Genomic DNA, 21,787 nt, shown 5'->3' on the forward strand with positions numbered 1-21,787 from the left:
CTGAGCCACCAGGACTTACACTTTGCCTGGCCTGACGATGAAGCACAGGGAGTAAAGTGCAAACTCAAACTCGGGGCTGCTGCCGATGAAAGTTGAACTCACTTCCTTGTAGTAGCCGTCCCAGCTGAACTGCAAGGCCAGCACGTGGGGGTGAGAATCCCACTGCGGAGAGAAGGGCGGCAAAGGGGGTCTGGTGAGTGCCACAGTGCAGAGTCGCACAGAGGGTTGGCTAGGATTTGTCGAGGGCCCGTGGGGGCCTGTGTGAGCTTTCTGGGGAGACTGGATTCTTTAAATCGACAGAGGGTGCAGTCTGCCCTGCTAGGATGTCTGAGTCCTGCTCAAACCCTCTCTCCGGAGCCGCCAGCTCGCATCTCCCAGGAAGGCCACAGTCGGCACCCACGTGCCCGATGCCAGGGGAGCAGGGACATAACCGTTCCCTGTGGCCCTCACATGCGGAAGAGAAGGACAGTTTATTGCCGCCAAATTATTTCCAGGATCAGGGCAGCAAAGGTTTCTTTTTTTTATAAAAATGTAAGAAGTTTAACTCAGACTAGCCAGACTGAAACTTCAGCTGACACCACATTCTAAGGAAATTCAGGACTTTGGTTTTCCCCTCTAAGGATTCTCCCCTGCCCACACTCTCCCATCCAGAGAGGATGCCCTCTGCCACCTGCCCCCTGCAGCTCGGGAGCCTTCACTGTTTGGAAGCGTCCTGGCTGGCTAAACCCTCTTTCCAGCAAATAGGGAAGTCCTATTCACGATCCCCGTTAGGCTGCCAAGAGGGTCAGGGTGGGAGACAAGTCTGCCTGTTTGGAATTCAGAATGAGGACGGGACGTCTGGGTACTGACCAGGCTTTTCCAGCCCACGGGGTCAGCACTCAGTACTCACATGCCCGTCACAGATGTGACTGTAGTAGTCCACGAGGCCCTCCTTCTCCTGCATGTAGAATTGGATCCAGTTATGGAAGCCAGTGACCTTGCCTTTTTTGACTTCACCTGTAATAAACAGATCTAGGTGGGTGATCTGGGCCTCCCCTCCGACCTCTTTCCCCACTCCCGTGCCAAGGCTGTACCCCTTCTCCAGTCTCTGATTCCTAGAATGTCCAACCCAACTTCCCGGAGTCCCTCACGTCCCTAACTCTCACCTCAGAAAGCTCCACCCACCCCCCCACCCCCCCACCCCCCCACACACACACAACTCCCATTTCAGCTGAAGCCCTTGGGAGAGTTCCTTCTCCCTGCTGACCCAGGGCCAATCTGAGATACTTCTCTAGCCATTTCCCTAGGAGCAAGCCAGACTGGGTGGGAGCTTTACGGGGTGGGGCAGTGCAGAAAAAGATCATGGCCTCCTTAGGAAGCAACTGACCGAGGCCTGGAAGCAGAGGACCACTGAGAGGTAGACAGGCCTCAAACACATCTCCCTTCTTACGTGTGCACCTAGGGAGCCCCCGGTATCTGGGCTTCTTTCTCCCTCCGATACTCCAGAAGAAACTGGTCCTCCAAAATGGCCCCTCAGTCCCCTCCCTCTTGGCCGGGGAGTAGACGTGCCCTGCCCTGCGAGCTGGCTTGACTGCTGATTCATCAGTGCTGGTGCTGCCCTGCGCCTGAGGGAAGCATCTCTCTTCATCCCTCCAACTCTTTCTTCCCAAGCAGAGTAATCCCACCTGAGAAGACATGTTCAAAGCCACCTGAGTCCCTCTCTTCTTTGCCTCTTGCATACAGCCCAAACCACATGTTTTTCAAGTCGTTGACGAACTCCTGTTCTGTGCTGTAGCGGTCTGGGGAGAGGAACACAGAGGACTGAGGAGAGGGGAAGGCAGGGCCAGGTCCTGGAAAGCAAGGAAGGGCCACCTGCTCCAGCGTGACAAGAGACAGGTGGGTTCAGCCAACAAATGTAGTCAGTTGTTCGCTCAGCAGTTATCTATGCCATAGATTCTATGGGGCACCTGTTTTGTGCCAGGCCCAGATCTAAAGGCTGAGGATTCATCAGGGAATCACAAGGACAAGATTCCTGTCTTTATAGTTTATATTCCAGTGGAGGAGACAGATAATAAACAAATAAACAATAAACAGTATGATTTCAGATAAGTGCTGTGAAGAAAATAAAGCAGATTATTCCATGATGCCTGGAGGTGGGGTTCGGGTAGGAGCTTTTCTAGAAAGGCCTCTCTCAGAAGGTAGCACTGATCAGAGACCTGAAGGGTAAGGAGGCAGCCGTGCAAAGACCTGGGGGAAAGAGCCTTCCACGTAGAAGGAACAGCAAGTGCAAAGGCTCCAGGACACCTTGAGTTTGGTGTTTAAAGAGCTGAGGGCCCATGCAAAGAAGGCTGGAGCTCAGTCAAACCTTAATAATAACAAAAATAGTTCAGATTTACTGAGTGTGTTCTGTGTGCCTGGCACTGTTTGAGTGCTTTCAGTCCTCACGTTGATTCTTCACGTCAGGTTGGTACCAGGCGTTCCTGGTGGAGGAGATGGAGGTGGGGAGTGGTGAGGTAAAGAGAAGAATCAAATATAACCTCTGGGCTTTGGGCCTGAGCAACTGGATGAATTATGGGGTCATTTATGAGATGGGGAAGATGAGGAAGGAGCAGGTCTGGAGGAAGAGGTGGGAACCATGAGTTCCCTTTACACTAAGTTCTGAGTAGATGCCAGTTAGACAGGCAGGGGAATGTCAGGGCTGGGGATCTGAATTAGGGAGCTATCAACTGTCAACGGTTCACTGCCCAGAATTGTGTGTAGAGGACACAAAAGAGATACCAGGCATGTTCCCTCCTTTCAAGGATTTAAAACACAGTTGGGGGACTTCCATGGTGGTCCAGTGGTTAAGAATCTGCCTTCCAATGCAGGGGATGGGGGGTTCGATCCCCGGTCAGGGAACCAAGATCCCACATGACAAGGGGCAACTACTGAGCCTGCATGCCACAACTAGAGAGCCCACGCACCGCAACTACTGAGCCCACACGCCACAACTAGAGAGAAGCCCGCGCACCTCAACGAAGGGCCCGCGTGCCGCAACTAAGACCCCACGCAGCCAAAAATAAAAATAAAATACAATAAATAAATATTTTTAAAAAACCACACAGTTGGAAAACAAGACTAAGAACACACGATATAACAGAGAACACCTTCACAATCTGAATGGCTACAACTTACCGGTGCCAGGCTTTCCACTGAGTGCTTTACATGCATGAATCCCCCAAGACCCCATTGCAGAGACAAGGTTCAGATGGGGTCTGAGGGTCAAACGGCCCGGGATCACATGCGTCATCAGCAAGTGAAACCAAGTCTCTGTGGCCCAAGGCTATTTTAGGACACACTCCAAACCCTTGACCTCTGAAGAGACTCTGAAAGCCAGCTGTGAGCTGCAGCAAGTGCAGCTTCAAAAATGAGGTGGCATGTGAGCTAGAACTTTAAAGATAAGTGGGATTTGGACAGGGAGAGAGATGAAGACCGGGTGGGTAGTGGAACAGCCTGGACTAGGTAGGGCTCAGTCTCCACCTCCAAGATCCTCTCCTGTGTTTACTACAAAGAGAACACCAGGGGGCGGTGCAGGATCGCGCCCTCTTCACAGGGCTTGCTTGTGTGTCACCGGCTTTACCTAAAAACAGTGTTACTAACTCTTAACGGGGCCACCGGAGGATGGAATGCAACGGCTCCGAGCAGAGGTGATCCCACGGCCAGCAAGGGATGACCGGGACGGAACCACCCCCAGGCAAGGCCCAGCTGCCCGGAGTTCAGGAAAGGAATCTGGAGGACACTAATAAACACACCGCATGCCAAGAAGTCCTGCGGCCCAAACCTTTTTTGGTCTGATTCACATGTATCTGTATCTGGAGTCTCTCCAACCAGAACCCTTCCCGGTGTAACGTGCCCCTCTGAACCTTTGTTGATTTTCTGTTGCTGTTTCCCCAGCAAAACTGTGGAATGGGCCGGCCTCCTTCCTGGACTTAATGCCCAATGAGCGAGCAGGGGCAGGGACCCTACGTGCCTGCAAAGTGGTGCTGAGTCTGGGATCAACTCAGGTGGCAGAGGAGTGCCCTGGGGGGTGGGGGGGAGCGGGATGACGGCCTGCGGAGAACCCAGAGACTGAAGCAGCAAGTGGGGCGTAAACCAGGCGGCTAAGGTTAGGTCAAAAGATGGGTTGACTTCGAAGCCGGACAGAGGATGTTTCAGCTCCTGCTTGGGTCTGTGGCCTCATCTGGGCTCCTCTCTGTCCCCTCCCAGAGGTACCCTGGCCTCCACCTAGTCCCCACCTGCTCTCTTAACCTGCCCACCGTGGAGCCCCCAGGGGTGCCTGGCCCGCTGTGGGCACAACGCGTCCTCAGCAGGGCCTCCCTCTCTCTCGCGGCCTGGGGGAGGCCTCACGGCCTCACTCACTCTGCTGGTGGAGGAAGCCGTAGAGTTCCTTCATGACGGCCGTCTTCATGGCCTCTCTGAGGAAGGTGTCCTGCTCAGCCAGCTGCTGGGCTGTGAAGTGCTCCCCGTGGCCCGTGGCCCGCTGGTAGTTGTCGAGGAGGTTGATGAAGGCGGCGTAGGTCGGCTTGGAGAAGAGCTTCTCATTGACATACGTGAAGAGCCTGGGGGAGGTAGAGGAAGGCCCAGTGAGAGGCCTGCACGCGGAGCAGAAACCCCTCCAGAACTTCCAGATGCAGGGGCAGGCCTGAGAGGGTTGGGTTCAGAGGCAGAGTGGGGAACTCACATACTCTTGGGGACAAAACATGAGGTCCCTCTTTTCTGCCACTTCATCTCTTGGAAGGTCAGTTGTATTCTCAGCCCAGCCAATCCCAGAAACCCTCCCCAGTGGATCCCCACATGTCCTCAGATGGCTTTATCTGTCTCTGGAGACCTGTTTTTTCCCTCTCCCTTTGGTCCTGCCTGCCTTGAGGAGAAAAGAGCTGAGGCACCAAAGAGAGCAAAGCTGGGGGAGAGACTGCAGGAAGAGGCTCGAAGGGAACTCACGGCTCTGGGCAGCGGTCTACTTGGTCGCTGGTCTCCGAGGGCGAGATGCAGTTTTGGCTATTGAGAACAATGTCTGCCTTCTGGGCTTTGTTGGTGTCTGCCCTATAGATCTTCTCAGAGGTGCTCTGCAGTTCCTCCTTGGTTATGGCATCGCTGATGTGGGAGAAGCCCTCTGGGAGGAATTGGGGGAGGGATATTTCGGAGCCCGAGGGAGGCCAGGGGGCAAGCAGCTGTCTGTGTGCATCCCCTCCTGGGCACCTTCCAGAAGCCAGCAGCGGGGGAGAGGGGCTGCAGTCAGGCGCCCTAGTGATTGCAGGGCAGGGGCCTAGGGGCCTAAAGGATCCTTGAGCTCGGCACATGGCCTTGCCCACAGAATGTCTGCGAAATACCCACACTGCCCCCTGCCCCTAGGAAGTTTCTCACACTTTGGCATGCATCGGAATTGTCTGGAGGGCTTGTGAAAACAGATTGGTGGGCCCCACCCCCAGAGTTTCTGATTCGATGGGTCCGGGGTGGGCCCTAGAGTCTCCATTTCTAATAAATTCCCAGGTGATGCTCATGGTGCTGGTCCAGGGACCACACCGGGAGAACTATTGCTCTAGAGAGTTCCTCTGCCTCTGGGGCTATGCTAAAGGGAGCAGGAGACTGACCATGGCCACACAGGCTCTCGAAATCCTCGCAGCAGTTTCCAAACTCTGGGCAGCGGGCGTTGCAGTGGCATAGGTGGTGCTTGTCGAAGGCTTCCAGGCAGCGGCCCTGGCAGGAGTTGGGTGCCGCGTACAAGTCTGAGAGGACAGAGGGGAGGTGTGTCCTGGGCTGACCTCTAGGGGTCGCTCCTCGCAGCGGCCAGGCCGTGCCCACTCCATGAACCCCTCCCCCCGCCCCCCCAGCCTTGCTTTCCTGATGCTTCCTATTAAAGAACTCCAGGGAAGGAAAACAAACAAGCCTAATTGGTGCACACCCTTCACAGTCAGGAAGTCCTTTCTGGTGCTGAACTCTACTTGCTGGCCTGTTGTTTTTATAATCTTCCCTCTCTAAAAATAAAATCTCTTCCCCTTCCCTCTCCCTCTCAGCAGGCCTCGGACTCTTTCCTGCCGACCCCCCAGGTCACTGAGGCCCTGGGGCTTCCTCCCTCCCAGACCCCAAGAGTCCAGCGAGCCCCTCTCACCACCTCCAGGTGCTGGATTTGGGGTCCCATCTGGCTTCGGCCTGGGCCTGTGGCCGCTCACATGGCCGCCCCCTCCTCGTCATCCTCCCATGTCCCTCATCTTTATCCCGACGGGCCCCCTCTGGGGAGGCAGCCTCACCGCTAGCCGGGGCCCCCTCCGTCTCTTCTTCCAGCTCCAGGAATGGCTCTGGCTCTCTGGGGTCCTCATCAGCTGTAGGTCAGAGAAGTCAAGTCACCAAACATCCCCAAAGGGCCCCTCCTCTTTAGCACTGATTCTCAGTCCTCCCAGCTTCGGGGACAAGCATGTGCAGTGGAAGAAAATCTGAAACAGGGGCGAGGGTACATTGAATAAGTACCAGGTGAAGGAGGAGAAAATCTGAAAATGTAAGACAGGGGGATTGAAAACTGTTCACAGAAGTGAAAGAACATCCCCAGGCGACAACCTTCCTCACTGTTTACCCTTCTGGTACCCAGTGTGCTCATCTGTAGAAAGGGGAGGTGGTGGGCAGGAGGTGGTCTCTTCCGGGCTGAAAACTCTGAGGTTGGGATGACTTTTATTTAATGTAAATTGATAGATGGATAGGTTTGAACTCTCCAAAGGACAAGACCCTCACTTAGGAACATCCCTTACCTGTAATGACTCCCAGAGTCAAGGGTGAACTCCTCCCAGGCCTCATGGAATAAGAACTGTTTCCTGAGATACCAAATTCCCTTCTTTCTTCACAATTACACTTGACAATGGCCACAAAGGCTGCATTTGGGAATTAGACGCATTCAGAAAAGCACCTTCCTATTGCTGGCCCGTTCCCTTGCCTGCAAGCTGAGTGACTGCAACCTTGGCTCTGGGCAGAGAAGGGTGGAGTGGGGCTGGGGGGGAAGAGGAGGGAATGAATGTTGCTGGGGACTCTGAGCTCCTCTCTCATCACAGAGTGGAATAAATTCTACCCCTACACCACCCCCGCCCGAACCCAACACTATTACAAAGTGCTTCAGAGTCTGTCAGCGCGGTCACCAGACAGTATCGTGTTCTTACCATCAGAACCGTGGGGCAGGTTATTCATTCAGTCAACAAACATCTCCTGATCATTTGCTTTCTGCCAGCCTGTGTTTTAAGTGCTGACAATCCACAGGGTTCTTAACTCAGCCACCGTTTATGCTAAATAGACCTTTGTGAGCTGATCTAGAGTCTCAACCATCATTTATAATATTTTTTCTGTGGGGAAAGGATTCTGAGTTGCACATCAGAGACAGTGATGAAATAGCTGCTAGGCTGAGTATCGTCTCTATCTTGAAATGCCAGCCTGATTGTCCAAGGTGCACAGGCCTCCGTGTGTCTGCCACGTGGGGCACAGGGCAGCAGAAGAGGGGTCGGCACATAGAAAACAAACTTATGGTTCCCAAGGGGGAAGGGGAGAAGGGATAAATTGGGAGATTGGGATTGACCTATACAACTACTATATATAAAATAGATAACTATCAATAATAAGAACCTCCTGTATAGCACAGGGAACTCTACCCAATACTCTGTAATGACCTGTAGGGGGGTAGAATCTAAAAAAGACTGGATGTATGTATATGTATAACTGATTCACTTTACTGTACAGCAGAAACTAACACAACATTGTAAATCAGCTATACTCCAATAAAAATTAATTTTAAAAAAAAAGAAGGGGGGTTGGCTCTGATTCTGGCACTGAGCTCTGGGCCTGGGTTTTCCTGCCTGGGTCTGATGAGCAGAACTGCTAGTATGTGTGGTGTTTTTTGTGTAAATTGAATCAGCGTTCCTTTGGGTGGAAGCAGCTCTGAGGGCACATTGCTGGGCCAGCAGAAACCACTCTTGGGCAAATTAGGAAAAGGTACTCCTTTCTCAGCAGACACGGCTCTTCACCAAGACACATGGCTTAGCGAGAAGGATACAAATTCAACTCTGGTCCAACTCACCTTCTCAACCAGGGGCCCTTGTGCAGTGCACAACCTGCACAACCATATGCAGTGGTCTTGCTGGTGGTTACCTACCATGGGGCACATGGTTTGACAGTGAACTTAGCAAGGCTTCATGTCACAAAGCAGAAGACCATTTATCTGGGAGTCTAAAATATTGGAAGCATCCAAACAAGGGAATTATTCAAAATGAGTTTTTCAAATTTAAAACTGTGTAGTTGGAGTAGCAGAAGAACAACTGGCTTTTGCGGGTGGTGCATGTCCCATTTAACCTCTGGCCTGGGAACGACGGGTCAGAGACGTGCAACACGCGATAGGAAGAGTATGAATTGTGACAGTTACTGATGCCATGCGGTCTTCCTGGTGGCATGCAAGTTGGGAAAGTTCACTACCATTTTTTTACGTTTGCAAATGATAATTGGTAATGTAATACATGCTAAAATGATATTTTCATCCTTTTGCTTTTTTTTGGAATTACTTAAATTTTCCAGATATTATTAATCCTGGTAGTTCAGACAGATATTCCAGGTAAATGACATCTACTTTATTTGAAGTCGGGGTCTCATGTTGGAGACATCCTAGAATACCCAGGACGAGTTGTGGCCAAAGCCCTGACCCCTGCTCTGCTCGTCAGGGTCCTTGTTTGGGCCCTTTGAGCCCAGCCATCAGTCTGGAACCCTGCTCTGGACGGCTGGATGCCCTGGCCAGCAGCCCCTCAGGCAGGCTAGATACGGTCATGGTCTGGCCTGCCGTGCCCCCTAGACCCTTCATCCCACAAGGAACCTCCCCTGTACACAGGCGCTCATAGTCTTCACAGCAGTCCCCGTGCCGGGGACACCGACGGTCACACTGACAAGCAGCATCCCGGTCAAATTTCTCATGACAGCGAGATGCGCATGACTCCGTTTGGCCTATGGGCAGTAAAGGTCACAAACTTAGCTCTACGGGGCTCCTACTCTCCTCATCGAGGCACCCTCTGCAGGAGGGTTCACAGACAGGGGCAGGGGCCCCACCTGGCAGGGAAGGTCATTGCTAGCTGCCAGGGAGAGGTACGTGCACAGCCTCCCATACACAGCATAAGCCTCGTCCCCACCACCCGCCACCCGCCACCCACTGACTAATAATATAGACCAGGATCACAACGTCAGGTGCCACTTGCGGCTAGACCTGTAACACGAACGAGTCAAGAAGCAGGGAGGCAGTAGAAAGAGGTGGGGACGGTGACAAACTTGGGAACGATGCCCTGCCTGAAATTGGCAGCCACTAGCAGCTCCAGCCAATTGTTGCCATGTTGAGATGCAGGCTCCGTGTTGCCAGAGCCTCCAGGTTTTCAAAAGAAGCCTTCATTTTTATGTGAAAGTTTCCAATTTTAAAAAATTCGGACAGACCGAAGAAAGAGGTCTGTGGGCTGGGCATAGCCCAGAGGCCACCATTCACCTGTCACATAGAGGATGGTGAGTCACCTTCGCTCCAATGATCCCACCTGCCTTCTCCCCTCTGACTTCTGCCTCTCATCCTGTCACTTTTATGTCTTCTGCTTCTTTGTTCTTCCCTCCCCTTCGTTTGGTCTCCTCTGCACCCTCTTCCCCCCTGTGTCACGTCTTTCTGTCTCTTCTAGTTTGGATTAGTTTAGCTCAGGGTGGGGAATGAGGTGGGTGTGGGTGAGAATTGGACTTTGGAATAAGATCTGTTACGTAACCACAGACCACATCCCTTACTCCAGCCAAATGGCTTGCAGAAGCCAGCTTTTGGTCACAAGGGGCATAAGACAAGAAATTTTGAAAGAAACGGTACAAACCCACCAGCACTCCTAAAAAAACAAGCTCGCCACAGCAAAGACAGTGGAGGGGGTGAGCCAGGGCGACAGCTGGCTGGGCACTCTTTCCTTTCACTCTGGGCTTTAAGGGTGATAACAGAGCCTTTGTTTCCATTTGAGGTTCCTGAGGTTTGGATTTAGTGGGTACTGGGTTTAGGGTCAGGCTGTGGGTTACGGAGAATGTCAAGATCAGAGTCAGAGTCACAGTTAACACTGGAATTTGTATGAATGAAGAAACTGAAACCTAATTGGGGCCCGGGTTGGGGTGGATTAGGTTTAGATTAAGAGCTAAAGTTAGGATTTGGGCTTGAGTTAATTATTGGTAAAATAACAATTTTGGGTTGCTGTTTGGGTAAGGAATGGGAATAGGTTTAAAACTGCAGGGTTGAGGAATATGTCAGGACTAGGAGAGGAGAAATAATCCCGATTTTGCCTTAGATTAGATTTGGGGTTTGGTCCTGGTTGTGATTCCACACAGGTATAGCATCGAAATTTAGCCTGCATTGGGGTGGAGGTGGAGAGATAGAGAGATATGGGTTTAGTCACTGGTTTGGATTCTGGGATTAGGGTTTATACTGCGCTAATGAGGGTGGCACAGCAGAGAGACCAAGAACCCAGACTCTGGCACCAAACTGCTCGAGGCCAGAATTCTGGTTCTTTTGCTTTCTAGCTATGTGATCTTGGGCAAGTTATTTGACCTTCTGTGCCTCAGTTTCCTTCTCTGTAAAAGTGTGATAATAATGGAGCCCATCTCATAGCCTAGTCGTAAGAATTAAATGAGTTCATTTTTGTAAAGCACTTAGGACACTGCATGACACATAGTAGCACCACTTAGATGTCAGATAAATAAACGGTCAGTATTTCATGCCCATCTTCAAGGTGGCAAGTGTCCAGACTGGCTGGAGCACTCTTCCCTGTCTATATACTCAATCTAGCTGACTCCCTCCCTGGGTTTCAGCTGGGCCATCGCTTGGGCTGGGGTGTCGGCGCATTTATGTTGCTGACGGTTTCTAGCTGACCTCTTCGCTATGAGTCTGTGTTCTTTACAACAAAGAGGCGTCGCGTCAAGATTAACCCAGGTCCTGAGGCAACTTCACACTGTGTAAAGGGCTTCCCATGTGGCCAGAAAGGCAGATCCAGTGGATTGTCCCTAAAAGAGACCAGGCCCAAGGCCACTTGTCCCTCCAAGCCTAGGGGAACTGCCCCTGAATCTTAAATGATGCTCCCTTGGAACCCAAATGCAAAGACCTTACGGAGAAGTTTTCAGCCCAGGAGGAAGGCTGTGTCAGCTGCCTGCTCAGTCAGCCTGGCAGTACACCCAGAGTCCAAAGGGAGAGAATTCAGACAAATCAGGGCAACGTTCTTAATGGGCCAGGTCAGCAGAGTCCAAGGAAGGAATTCACTCCATTCCAGCAGCTGGCACCAGTCGACAAGGGCTGCAAGTGAATAGTCAGCTCTGTAGAGCTCGAGAGGACACCGCCCCACTGGCCCTGGCTGAGTGGACTTTTTCATCTCTGTTCAAGAACTTTGTCTCCAGTAGGAACCCCAGGCCAGGGGTCCTTCACACTTCCCTGTAAACCTCACCATGTGCTTCAAGAGGACCTTGGGATGTGAGGGGGGAGGGGAGGAGTGGGAGGGACTTCTCCTCATAGGTACCTCCCCGTGCTGTTCTGGGGACACTCAGGTGAATGTCAGAGTGTCACCCTGACTACTCGCTCCAGCGATCCCACCCGGTACCTCCGGTTCATACAAACACTCTGTGTGCGCCTTGCTCACCAGCCAGGCGCCTGAATCACTGCTCCAGTAATCCTCTGCCCCATCTCTCTGACTCTCTCTTTCTGCCTTACTCCATTTTGGCCTTTCTTCTCCTGGACAGAGGTACCCTCCCCATTCCCCGGGAAGAGCTTATCACCACCCCCCATCCCCACACGAAATGCTAAATTTCTCCGTACGCTCCACCACTTCAGTATGCCTCAACACCAAGTCCCTGACCACACTGCCCACCAAGAAACTTGGTCCCAAACCTGGGTGTCCCCATATGCCAGCCCTCAGCCCCTCTGATGGTTGGGGACTCCCACATCTGTGCTTCTCTGGGGGCCTCAGATGCTGTTTCCATGGACACCTAGCCAACCAAGAAGATTCACTACCAGGACCAGATTCCTGCTTCAATTCACTTGAAACAACCAGGGACCTAAGATTGGCTCCCATGCTATTCATACTCTTGCATCTAAGTTCTGAGATGTTGGGACAGGACAGGCAAGAACCGAGCCTCTTCCTCCCACTTTAGGAAAGAAGGAGGCATCACCCACTGGACCCTCTCTTCCGCATCAATCCCACAGCAGGATCAGACCACCAGCCCCAGGGGCAAGGGCTCCATCTGCCCTTCTGAAGCCACCTTGGCCTCTGCCCTCAGGGATGTCCCCCAAGGATCAAATGTCTCCAGTTGCTCTCCTCTCCTGAGACTGGAATGCCTCAACCCCACACCACTCCTTCACAGTAAGCTAGAGGCTCTCACACCCTCCCTCACTCCCTACCAAGAGCTCTGCACCACCCGGGGCCCAGCTCTCTGCCGTGTGTGCTGGAGAGGGGGTACACGATCCCATCCAGCGTGGGAGGCCTGGGAATGGCTTTCCCCTCCAAACGTTTTCCATTTAGGAATCCTGTTAGGGGTCTCCTTATCCACAACCTGACTGGAAATGATTCCAAGAGTAAATTTTATATTTATATAATTATTTTATATAAATAAATACTTGCTATATTAATACAATTAATATGTTCTAAATACACTTATAAATATTATATATTATTTTACATGTATTTATCTTTATAAGCACAATCATAATCAAAGACCCAATTTATTGAGATCTCACTCCATGTAGGGTGCTTCTTGTATGTTATCTTATTTCACCCTTACGACAGTCCTATGTAGGAAAAACCTGGGTGAGATTCTTTCTCCTTGGGCAGAGGATTCCCCCCACATCCCTCAGCTCAGCCCCTCCCTTGGCACTCTCCCTACTCACCCAGTAACCACTAATTAACACACCAGCGTCCGCATCTGCCAGCTGCTCAACAGGAAAATGTTCCCATCCTTAGCCACAGGTCCCGTCCCTGCATCGCTAGTACCTGGGGGCCAGGACCCTTCTCTGCTTTAGGTCCTCTAACACAGGACAAGACTGATTCCTCTGACCACATGACCTGCCTCCTGGTCAGGGGCTCTTCCAGTTTCCCCAGAGCCTGCCCTCCTCCTAAGCCTTTACCCAGGGAAAGGTCCCACCCAGACAACTCACCCACCCCCAGGTAGCAGAGGAAGTGACCAAGGGCGACCAGGCCATTCAAACCCAGTCAGCCACAGCCCAGCTTTACGCTATACAGTGGCCCCAGAAAACAAAACCTTGGTGAGATCAAAAGTCAGGTTAGACTAAGGGCTGCTTGGGGCTCATCTTCCAAGTCGTCGAGAAGGGGCTTCCATGACATCGGTCCATCAGCTCTGTAGCTCCCTTCACACGGCCCAATCCACTCCAGAGGCAACGCCTTGCCTCAGACCAGGCCTGGTCTAAGGTGTCCATGGCTTTAGGACAGAGCTGGCTCTCTCTTTTCTCACTACCCTCACACTCTCCCAAGTTCCCCAACTCTCGGCAGGACTCCTGTCATCCCCACCAGTAGTGACTTACCAGCCCAGGCCAGGCGACAGAGCACGGCCACTATCAGGGGAACACAGGCCCGCATGGTGTCCAGTTGGAGGCGAAAAGGGTGGCTGCTGGACTTTCACTAGAGTCGACGTGAATATCACAGCTCCCAAATGAGCCTTGTTGCCCAGGCTGATCCTTTTAAAGACATCAGAACTTGTGGATCTGGTGCCTCCAGATCCTTCCAGGAGGAAGGAGGTGGAGAGTGGGTAGGCCCAACAGCTGTTTGAAGCCAGAGGCGAGATAACTAAGCAGGCAGGTAATGCCAGATGTTTAGAACAAGTAATGCTAGCTGTTTGTAGCTAGAAAATAGGTCGTGTAAGCAGGCACAGAAACTTGGGTCTAGTTTGGGGGGTTCTCTGTCCAGGTTAGGAGAACTCATGAGCTCATCTTTGGATGATGCCTTCCAAACATCCACCTACCTGCAAGCCAGGGGCTTGACCTTCCAAGGGCCTCAACTGGCTCCATATTTGAACTCCAGGTGCTCAGCATGAGGAACATAGTACGATGGTCATTACGTGTTAGACAAACAGGAAGTGCTTAAGCAAGCTTTGGGGTACCAGAAGGAGCGATCTAGGAGGCATAGGTCAGAAACAAGTGCTGTTCTACTACATCAAGCCACACATGGCCACATCACCCTTGAAATGTCACGCAAACGGGCCTATAACTCTTAATGAGTCAGCATCTCAGGTTTTACCTCTTTCAGGTTCTCCCAGGCTCCAGGTTTATGAGGCCTCTTAAAGGCAGCCAAAGGACCATCATGTCTCTCCTCCCTTCATCCCTCTTACACTCCTCTCCCCCAGGGAACCCTCCCCAGAGAGAGACAAGGCTCTCAGCGCTCCCATCTTCCCAGGTCTGGGAGCAGAGATGCAGCAACGTAGGGCTGCCAAGTTTTCCCTCCTAATAAAGGTAAAATCTTCTAAGTAAAATGCCCTTTCCAGCTTCCCTGGTGGCACAGTGATTAAGAATCTGCCTGCCAATGCAGGGGACACGGGTTCGAGCCCTGGTCTGGGAAGATCCCACATGCCACGGAGCAACTAAGCCCGTGAGCCACAGCTACTGAGCCTGCGCGTCTGGAGCCTGTGCTCCGCAAAGGGAGAGGCCGCGACAGGGAGAGACTCGCGCACCGCGATGAAGAGTGGCCCCCGCTTGCCGCAACTGGAGAAAGCCCGCGCACAGAAACGAAGACCCAACACAGCCAAAAATAAATAAATAAATAAATAAATTTATATTAAAAAATAAATAAATAAAATGCCCTTTCCAGAAAGAGCACTGCATGGAGATTCTCAGGCCTCTCAAAAAAGAAGTCTCATAGAAAAAGGCAAAACTGATGAACAAGTGAGAGCACGCTGCAGTCATTTTTCCTGGGGTGGAGTTGGGGTGAGCACATCCTCCTCAACCAGTGTTCTTTAACAGTGGAACTTTCTTCCTCTCTCCCGTCTTCAGTTTTCCCACCTTTGAAACGATGGGGTTGGAGCTAATGATCCCTTCCAAGTTCTCAGACTTTAATTTTCAGGTCCCCCAGGGTGGGCAGCTGCAAGGTGGGGCCGTCCCCACCTTGCAAGGGACTCACTCCACCAGCACGACGGGGAGTGAGCCTCGCCGTTTTCTCCAGGAAGGAAGCCCGCTTAAAGGGAGTAGGATCCCTTTGTTTGCATAAGTGTCATTTGCATAACTGGAAAGCGGAGGTTGAGCCACTGCTAGCCAGAATCCTCACCCTCCCTGGACAGGGAGCACGGGGACATATCCTGGACCCCAGGTAGTTTAGGGAATAAAGGAGAGTGTCCCTGGCCAGGCAGGAAGCAATGGTGCCTCCGAGTTTGGGACTGGAAGGTCTGTCCCTTCCAGGGTGGGACCCTGGGTGAGGCCAAACCTATCAGGGTGGGAGTGGGGTCTGGCCAGGGTTGCCCTGATGTCCAGCTGAACCGACTATGGGATGGAGTTTCAAGGGTGGGAGTGCTTCCCTCCATCAGGGGAGTTTTAGGTCAGGAGCAAGGCTGGGAGCTGGGGAGACAGTTGAAACTGACCCCACAGAGCCAGATGGGCCATCTGAGGACCGAAGTGTCCTGGATGGGGTCCTCCAGCAACAACCAGAAGGTTGACCTTCACCACGACCCCCAGCACTGACTGAACACGTACCATGTGTCACCCACGAAGAGCTTCCTACGTGCTATCCCCTCCACGCTCACTGCAACCCTTTATAGGTACTATTGTTACCCTCATTTTACAGGTGAGAAAACTGAGACACAGAAAGGTTGGGAGATGTGCCTCAAACAACAACCTTCAAAACACATCAACAACCACTTAATTATGTCTGGGTTGCTATGCAAAGTGGTCTGGAATCAGATTCATCGGAATTAAAGGGACCTCCGTGGTCACCTGGTTCCACATCTCACATGATGTTGCAAGGCCCTAAACAACACTAAATCATCGCTCTGCCTCCACGGGAGGGCCTCTGGTGCTGAGGGATCACGGGGCTGCTCATCCCCCCTTCCCAGATCAGATTCCCAAACCCCAAACCCCGAGACATGCTGACATGGACAAAAGTCGACAGGACAGTAGGAAAAATCCGTGTGGCCAATATAGGAGCACACATCCACACATTCACGCAAAGATGCCTCATAAACTTCGAAGCGCATACGTATGTATACAGAGACAGACACACTGAATTGTATTTCAGACAGCTTTCTTTTCCTGGACAGACAATGCTGTTGCTCCTCTTTCCAAGTTCTCCCCCAGTTAGGTCTCCCTGTCAGCTTTCCACCCTTGATGGAAAGCTCTTCTTCCCAAGGAGGCACCGTGGGGGCCAGCCAGCAAGGTGGGAATCCCAGGAGGCTGGGTCCCCGAGACCCAGGTGGGGAGAAATTGGCAACAGGTGCTTGTGGATAGTATACCCACAATGAGGACACCAATGGAGGCGGCTCCTCCACATCAGCAAGCGAGGAGAGGCTGCAGCTACGGCCTCTGCCAAGGTTTGGAGGGTGGGGAAGAGGGTGCAGCTGCCTGGGCAAGAATCCAGGAGGCTGTCAGCTGTCAGTGGTGTGAGGAGTGGGGATTCCAGCAGCAAATATTTACTGGTGTTCACTTTATGGCTGTGTGCTATGCTAATACTGGACTGGCAAGTTCAGGCTGGGCTAGAAAACTGTTCTTGGAACCCACTGGTTTCTGGTGGGACAGGGGACAGAGAAGCCCCAGCGTTAGGCCACTGTTTGAAGTAGATCACACTCATCTCTGGGCTTCCAAGGGGGTCAGGGATCTGTGAGGACCAACAGGCTATGGGAGAGACTGACCCAGGGGGCTACTAAAGGAGACGTATGCCCACACCAGCCTAGACCACCACCCTTGTCCTCTCTGAAACCAAGGCCAAGTCACTTCTGTGCAGGACCAGAGACTGGAAGGGCCCTGCAGCTGGCCCAGCACAGGTGAGGCCTGGAGTCACTTACCAAGGGGACCCTGGCACCTGAAGATGCTGGATCTCCAGCCTCCATCCCACCGTGACCTGGGAGTGCCCCAGGATGGCAGCCCACATCTGATCACTTGTGAGCCGCGTCAATCTGTACTCTCCTCTTATTGAGTGTGTCTTAGAATGGCTCCATGTGTGGTTTTCTCCCACACTGGTTTGTGTGCTGTGTACCGCAATTGGATTCCCAAGCTTTTTTTTTTTTTTTTAAGTTTGTGGGCATCCGTGACATTCAGCATCACACTCACCGCCAACTCTAGGCATGTTAGTCAGACATGCCGCCTGCCCCGTTTATCACAGTGTACTATGATGTACCCAGGTGGTACTTCTGGTTGTGCCGGCCATGCCCCATGCTGGTCCTCTGCCTGAAATGCCCTCCCCGTACTCATCAGCTGTCCATCTCCTACTCATCCTCCAGGCCCAGAGCAAATCCACCCTTCCACAAAGCCTGACTTCCTCCTCTGCTCCTGCCTATGGACTCAGTTCTTGACATTTGTCATGTGTGCCTTTGAAACACATCACAGCCGCCTCTGATAGACAGCGCTGCCAACGAAGTGTCGGTTAACCCTTGCACTGCCGTTTAACTTTTCATCCATACAGGTTGTTTCTTCAGCTGGCCTCTGAAATTCCTTGAGATAGGAACCCTGCCTCCTGGGTCCCCTCTACTGCTTTGTATTGCCCATGCGATGCGTGTTAGATAACTGTCAACTTGTGCCTGGGACCAGCAATGAATCAGTGAATGAATGAGTGAATGAATAAGCAAACTGAGCCTTTGAGCCTCACTTGTGATAAAGGCCCAAGGGAAGATGACTATCAAAACCGAGAGAACAGATGGCTCCCGCCAGGAGCTCTGGAGTCTCCAGGGTTGGTACTTGGTGGGGGGGGGGTGGCGGGGGGAGTGGGCTTATGGGCAGTGGATGGAAGTGGGTGCAGGGATTCATTTTGTAGTTGTATTTTCATAGCAAACACTATTTTCATTCAGGAGTAATGGAAACTTGGGGGGAGACCCAAAGCCCCAAACCACCTGTTGGCAACACCACCGCCAAGGGGCAGCCAGTGCAGGGATCGGCTAGAACTCAGAATTCCAGCAGCTTCTGAATCCACAATGTAAAGATCACTCAACTTTATCCTGCTTTTTAGGATCCCAAATACCCAGCTGCCTGCACTTTTTGCCAGCTGTGTTAATGTTTGCTTTATACCGCCTGCTAGTGATTGTAAAATAAAACGTCTGTTTCATGTACTCAAAACCCAGTGGCTTTGGAGAGGGTCTGGAGGCACAGATGGGAAAAAGAGAGGTGGCCGAGACAGGCAGACAGTGATAAGGAGGCTCGGAGAGACAGCGGGGGAGTGAGCAAGGGCAAGATCAGGGAAGAGCGCCGGGCGGAGGCCGATCAGGAACGAGGCAGGCGTGAGGCACCTCGCCCACCTCTCACCCCAGGTGTGTGGGCACAGCCGGCTGCTCTGTCCTCACAAAGGTGATGATGACAGGACTGGCAGTTCCCAACCCACGGTCTGGAGATCTACAATCTGTCAAACTTACCATACTTACTGTGCTGAGGTAGTTGGATGATGGACAACTTCCCCCTTCCTCATGCATCTGAGCATGCGCTCCGTTATGCAAAGCAAAGTGGATGCAAGAGTGAGTTGCTCAGCATCTTACGGGACGATGGACGGAGTGCACCGAAAGCTCGGATTGGGGCCAGCAGAACACCATGCTGAGACCACTGGTTCTAAGCCAGACTGCCTGGGATTGAATCCCAGCTCTGCCGGTCACCTGCTGTTCAACCCTAGGCAAGTTCCCTGACCTCTCTGTGCCTTGGTGTCCCCTGTAACTATAGAGCGAATAAGAATACCTTACAGGGCAGTTGTGGTGACTTGAATGAGTCAAGACTTGCAAAGCCTTAAAACAGTATCAGGCACGTAACCAGATCAGATAAGTGTGTGTTTAAAAAAAAAAATAAAGGCTTCCCTGGTGGTGCAGTGATTGAGAATCTGCCTGCCAATGCAGGGGACACGGGTTCGAGCCCTGGTCTGGGAAGATCCTACATGCCGTGGAGCAACTAGGCCCGTGAGCCACAGTTACTGAGCCTGCGCATCTGGAGCCTGTGCTCCGCAACAAGAGAGGCCGCGATAGTGAGAGGCCCGCGCACCGCGATGAAGAGTGGCCCCCACTTGCCACAACTGGAGAAAGCCCTCACACAGAAACGAAGACCCAACACAGCCATAAATAAATAAATTAAAAAAAAAAAATTAAGCCACATAAGATCTAATTTACATGGGATGGTTAGGCAAGGCCTCCCTGAAAAAATGACCTTTAAAACAGAGACATGAGGGGCTTCCCTGGTGGCGCAGTGGTTGAGAGTCTGCCTGCCAGTGCAGGGGACACGGGTTCGAGCCCTGGTCTGGGAGGATCCCACATGCCGCGGAGCAACTAAGCCCGTGAGCCACAATTACTGAGCCTGCGCGTCTGGAGCCTGTGCTCCACAACAAGAGAGACCGCGACAGTGAGAGGCCCGCGCACCGCGACGAGGAGTGGCCCCCACTTGCCACAACTAGAGAAAGCCCTCACACAGAAACGAAGACCCAACACAGCCATAAATAAAATAAAATAAATAAATAAATAAAAATTAAAAAAAAAAAAAAAACAGAGACATGAGAAAGTGGCAATCTTTATTTTTCTTTCTTTTCTTTTTTGCCACGCCGCGAGGCTTGTGGGATCTTAGTTCCCTGACCAGGGATCGAACCTGTTCTCCCTGCATTGGAAGTGCAGAGTCCTAACCACTGGACCACCAAGGAATTCCCCCTAAGGTGATTTTTAAAAATAATTCCAAAAATAAATTTACATTTCAAAACGTACACTTTGAGTACTTTCAAGTCTTGGGGATGATTCTTTGACGAGTCACATCATGCAGCTCACCTGGTTCAGTTGCCGAAGGTAACACCTATTTTCTGGAGTTGCATCTGTAGCCTGGGGAACTGAGCTTTGCTCTGCGGGAGGCCAAGAGCTTCAGTGGGAACAACTCACAGCTCTGGCCCCCTAGGCCTTGGCTCTGTTTGATGAGATTGCCGACAGTTGCACGGCCCAGAAGACAAGCAACGAGAGGAGGGACAGAGAAGGCTGGCCTCTTCCGTGGGCCACCAGAGTCCAGCCTGGATCTGCGGGCTCCCCCTCCAGCACACAGGCTGCCCTGCAGGGCCCTGCCCCAGTGAAGCCGAGCCGGTGGGGCTGGCCGTCCTCTTCTCCCTCCAACTCTCACCCTGGAAGACTCTGCCGTGTTCCCTAAGTCACACTCTGGACCTTGGCCCTCACTTGATGTCATGAAAATTCCCCTTATGCCACTGCCCGGGGACTCTTCCTTTTCCTGTTCTCCCCCTTAAAGTGACCATTAGAATCCTCCCAAATTACGTACCTACATAAGAGGGGCCTCCTACAGACAACTGGGATTCGGGTAGGCTGCAGTAGGAGATGTTTAGGGGCAGAGAACTCTCTGAGAATGCTTCTGACACAATTGTGCTCACAGCTGACTCTCCCTCCCGCGGCCAGTCTGGCTGGGGGCCACCGCTGGGGAGATGGTCAGGAAGGTGGGGACGCTCCCCAGCCTCATGACCAAGAGGGTCTGAGCCGTCTCACCCCGTGCGACGCCTTGAGCTGTAAGTCAAAGACACTAATTGCAGGGAGACATCCCAAACCCTTCTAGTCCAAATCTCTGTTTATAAATAAGGAAACTGAGGTCCAGGGAGAGGAAGGGACTTGTCCAAGGCCAGGTGCTGCTGAGGCTGAGGGTCCCACACACACGGCCCACCTGCGGGAGGACCGCCCTGACACCGGCCTGCGCTGCCTCAAGCTCTCCCAGAGCACTTTTCTGGGAGCCAGAGTAAGTTTAAAACGTCCCACTGCCGTGGCTGCAGCACAAAGTCACCCTCTCTCCGCCCCTCTGCTGGCTAGAGCCCCCTGAGTGCCAGGAAAGCCTGCGCTCTCCTCCGCTCAGCAACCGGGAAGCGGCTCTGGCTGTCCACAGCTCACACCCCAGCGAGAACACTGGGGCGCCGAGCCCTCCTCAAGGGCCAACAGGATGGCAGGCAGCGTGAACGTCTGGCTCCCTGGCTCGGGGTCCGTAACGATCAGAGTCTAAACACACACAGGCAACCGGAGTCTCACACTTTCCCACCCAAAGTGGGTCTGGGCTCTGAGCCCAGCCTTCCTCCTTCTTCTGGGGGTCCCTAGGCCTATGCTCCTGCAGAAGCAGCCCCTCTGGCCCCATCAAGACCGCCTGGCCCACGCACGAAGGCCCCAGGCGTGGGAGAGAAGAGATCTCAAAGCACAGGGGAGTCGGACTTGGCTTCTCAGAGAGATCAGTTTCATCATCGCTGGGCGGGATGGTAGCCACCCATCACTTGTACCACAAGCCCCTTCCAGGGCCCTGTCAGGCTGGGCTAGGCTCCGGTCTTGAAGAGCCCAGAATCTCAGAGAGGGTCACCCAGATTGGCTAGGGCAGCTGGACAGGCCTGAGAGGACACTTATGTACTTCCAGCCCATGGCCTTGGCACATGTGAGAAGCCCAGAACTTTGTGCACGGGGCAGGGTCTGAGTACACATTCTGGAAATGCATTTATGCTCTGGCTTACATGGAAGGGAGGAGGGATCAAGAACAAGGGCCAGGTCAGAGACCTTCCCAGCCACCAGCCACCATACTGATGCTCAGGTGGTTTGTACCAGTGGGGAGCTGAGGGCACCCCAACTCTGGAAGGCAGAGCTG

At 52.6% G+C, this 21,787-nt stretch overlaps 1 protein-coding gene and 1 long non-coding RNA gene across 8 annotated transcripts in view; one reads left to right on the forward strand and one right to left on the reverse strand.

Annotated features, from left to right (window-relative positions):
• Positions 1–13,721, reverse strand: part of ENDOU (endonuclease, poly(U) specific) — a 16,341-nt gene extending 2,620 nt beyond the window's left edge. The window contains exons 1-9 of one of the 7 annotated variants that reach the window (XM_082349455.1): positions 13,556–13,721; positions 8,857–8,979; positions 6,267–6,338; positions 5,610–5,744; positions 4,960–5,131; positions 4,378–4,577; positions 1,665–1,778; positions 890–996; positions 103–162 (exon numbers count right to left, since the gene is read on the reverse strand). In XM_082349455.1, the coding sequence (XP_082205581.1) occupies positions 103–162; positions 890–996; positions 1,665–1,778; positions 4,378–4,577; positions 4,960–5,131; positions 5,610–5,744; positions 6,267–6,338; positions 8,857–8,979; positions 13,556–13,610 (1,038 nt within the window). In that variant the 5' untranslated portion in view covers positions 13,611–13,721. Of the gene's footprint in view, positions 1–19; positions 163–889; positions 997–1,664; positions 1,779–4,377; positions 4,578–4,959; positions 5,132–5,609; positions 5,745–6,266; positions 6,339–7,160; positions 8,813–8,856; positions 8,980–13,555 lie in introns of those variants that run through there. The other 6 variants (XM_082349457.1, XM_082349456.1, XM_082349458.1 and 3 more) reach the window with 6 other exon arrangements.
• A 119-nt stretch (positions 13,722–13,840) lies between these two features.
• On the forward strand, positions 13,841–19,280 carry LOC309608885. Its single transcript, XR_014233148.1, has 2 exons — positions 13,841–17,894; positions 18,013–19,280. It is a non-coding gene; the product is annotated as an uncharacterized lncRNA (long non-coding RNA).
• The last annotated feature ends 2,507 nt before the right edge of the window (positions 19,281–21,787 follow it).

The sequence above is a fragment of the Balaenoptera borealis genome, assembly GCF_965194805.1.
Source record: "Balaenoptera borealis genome assembly, chromosome: 13".
Taxonomy (NCBI): domain Eukaryota; kingdom Metazoa; phylum Chordata; class Mammalia; order Artiodactyla; family Balaenopteridae; genus Balaenoptera; species Balaenoptera borealis.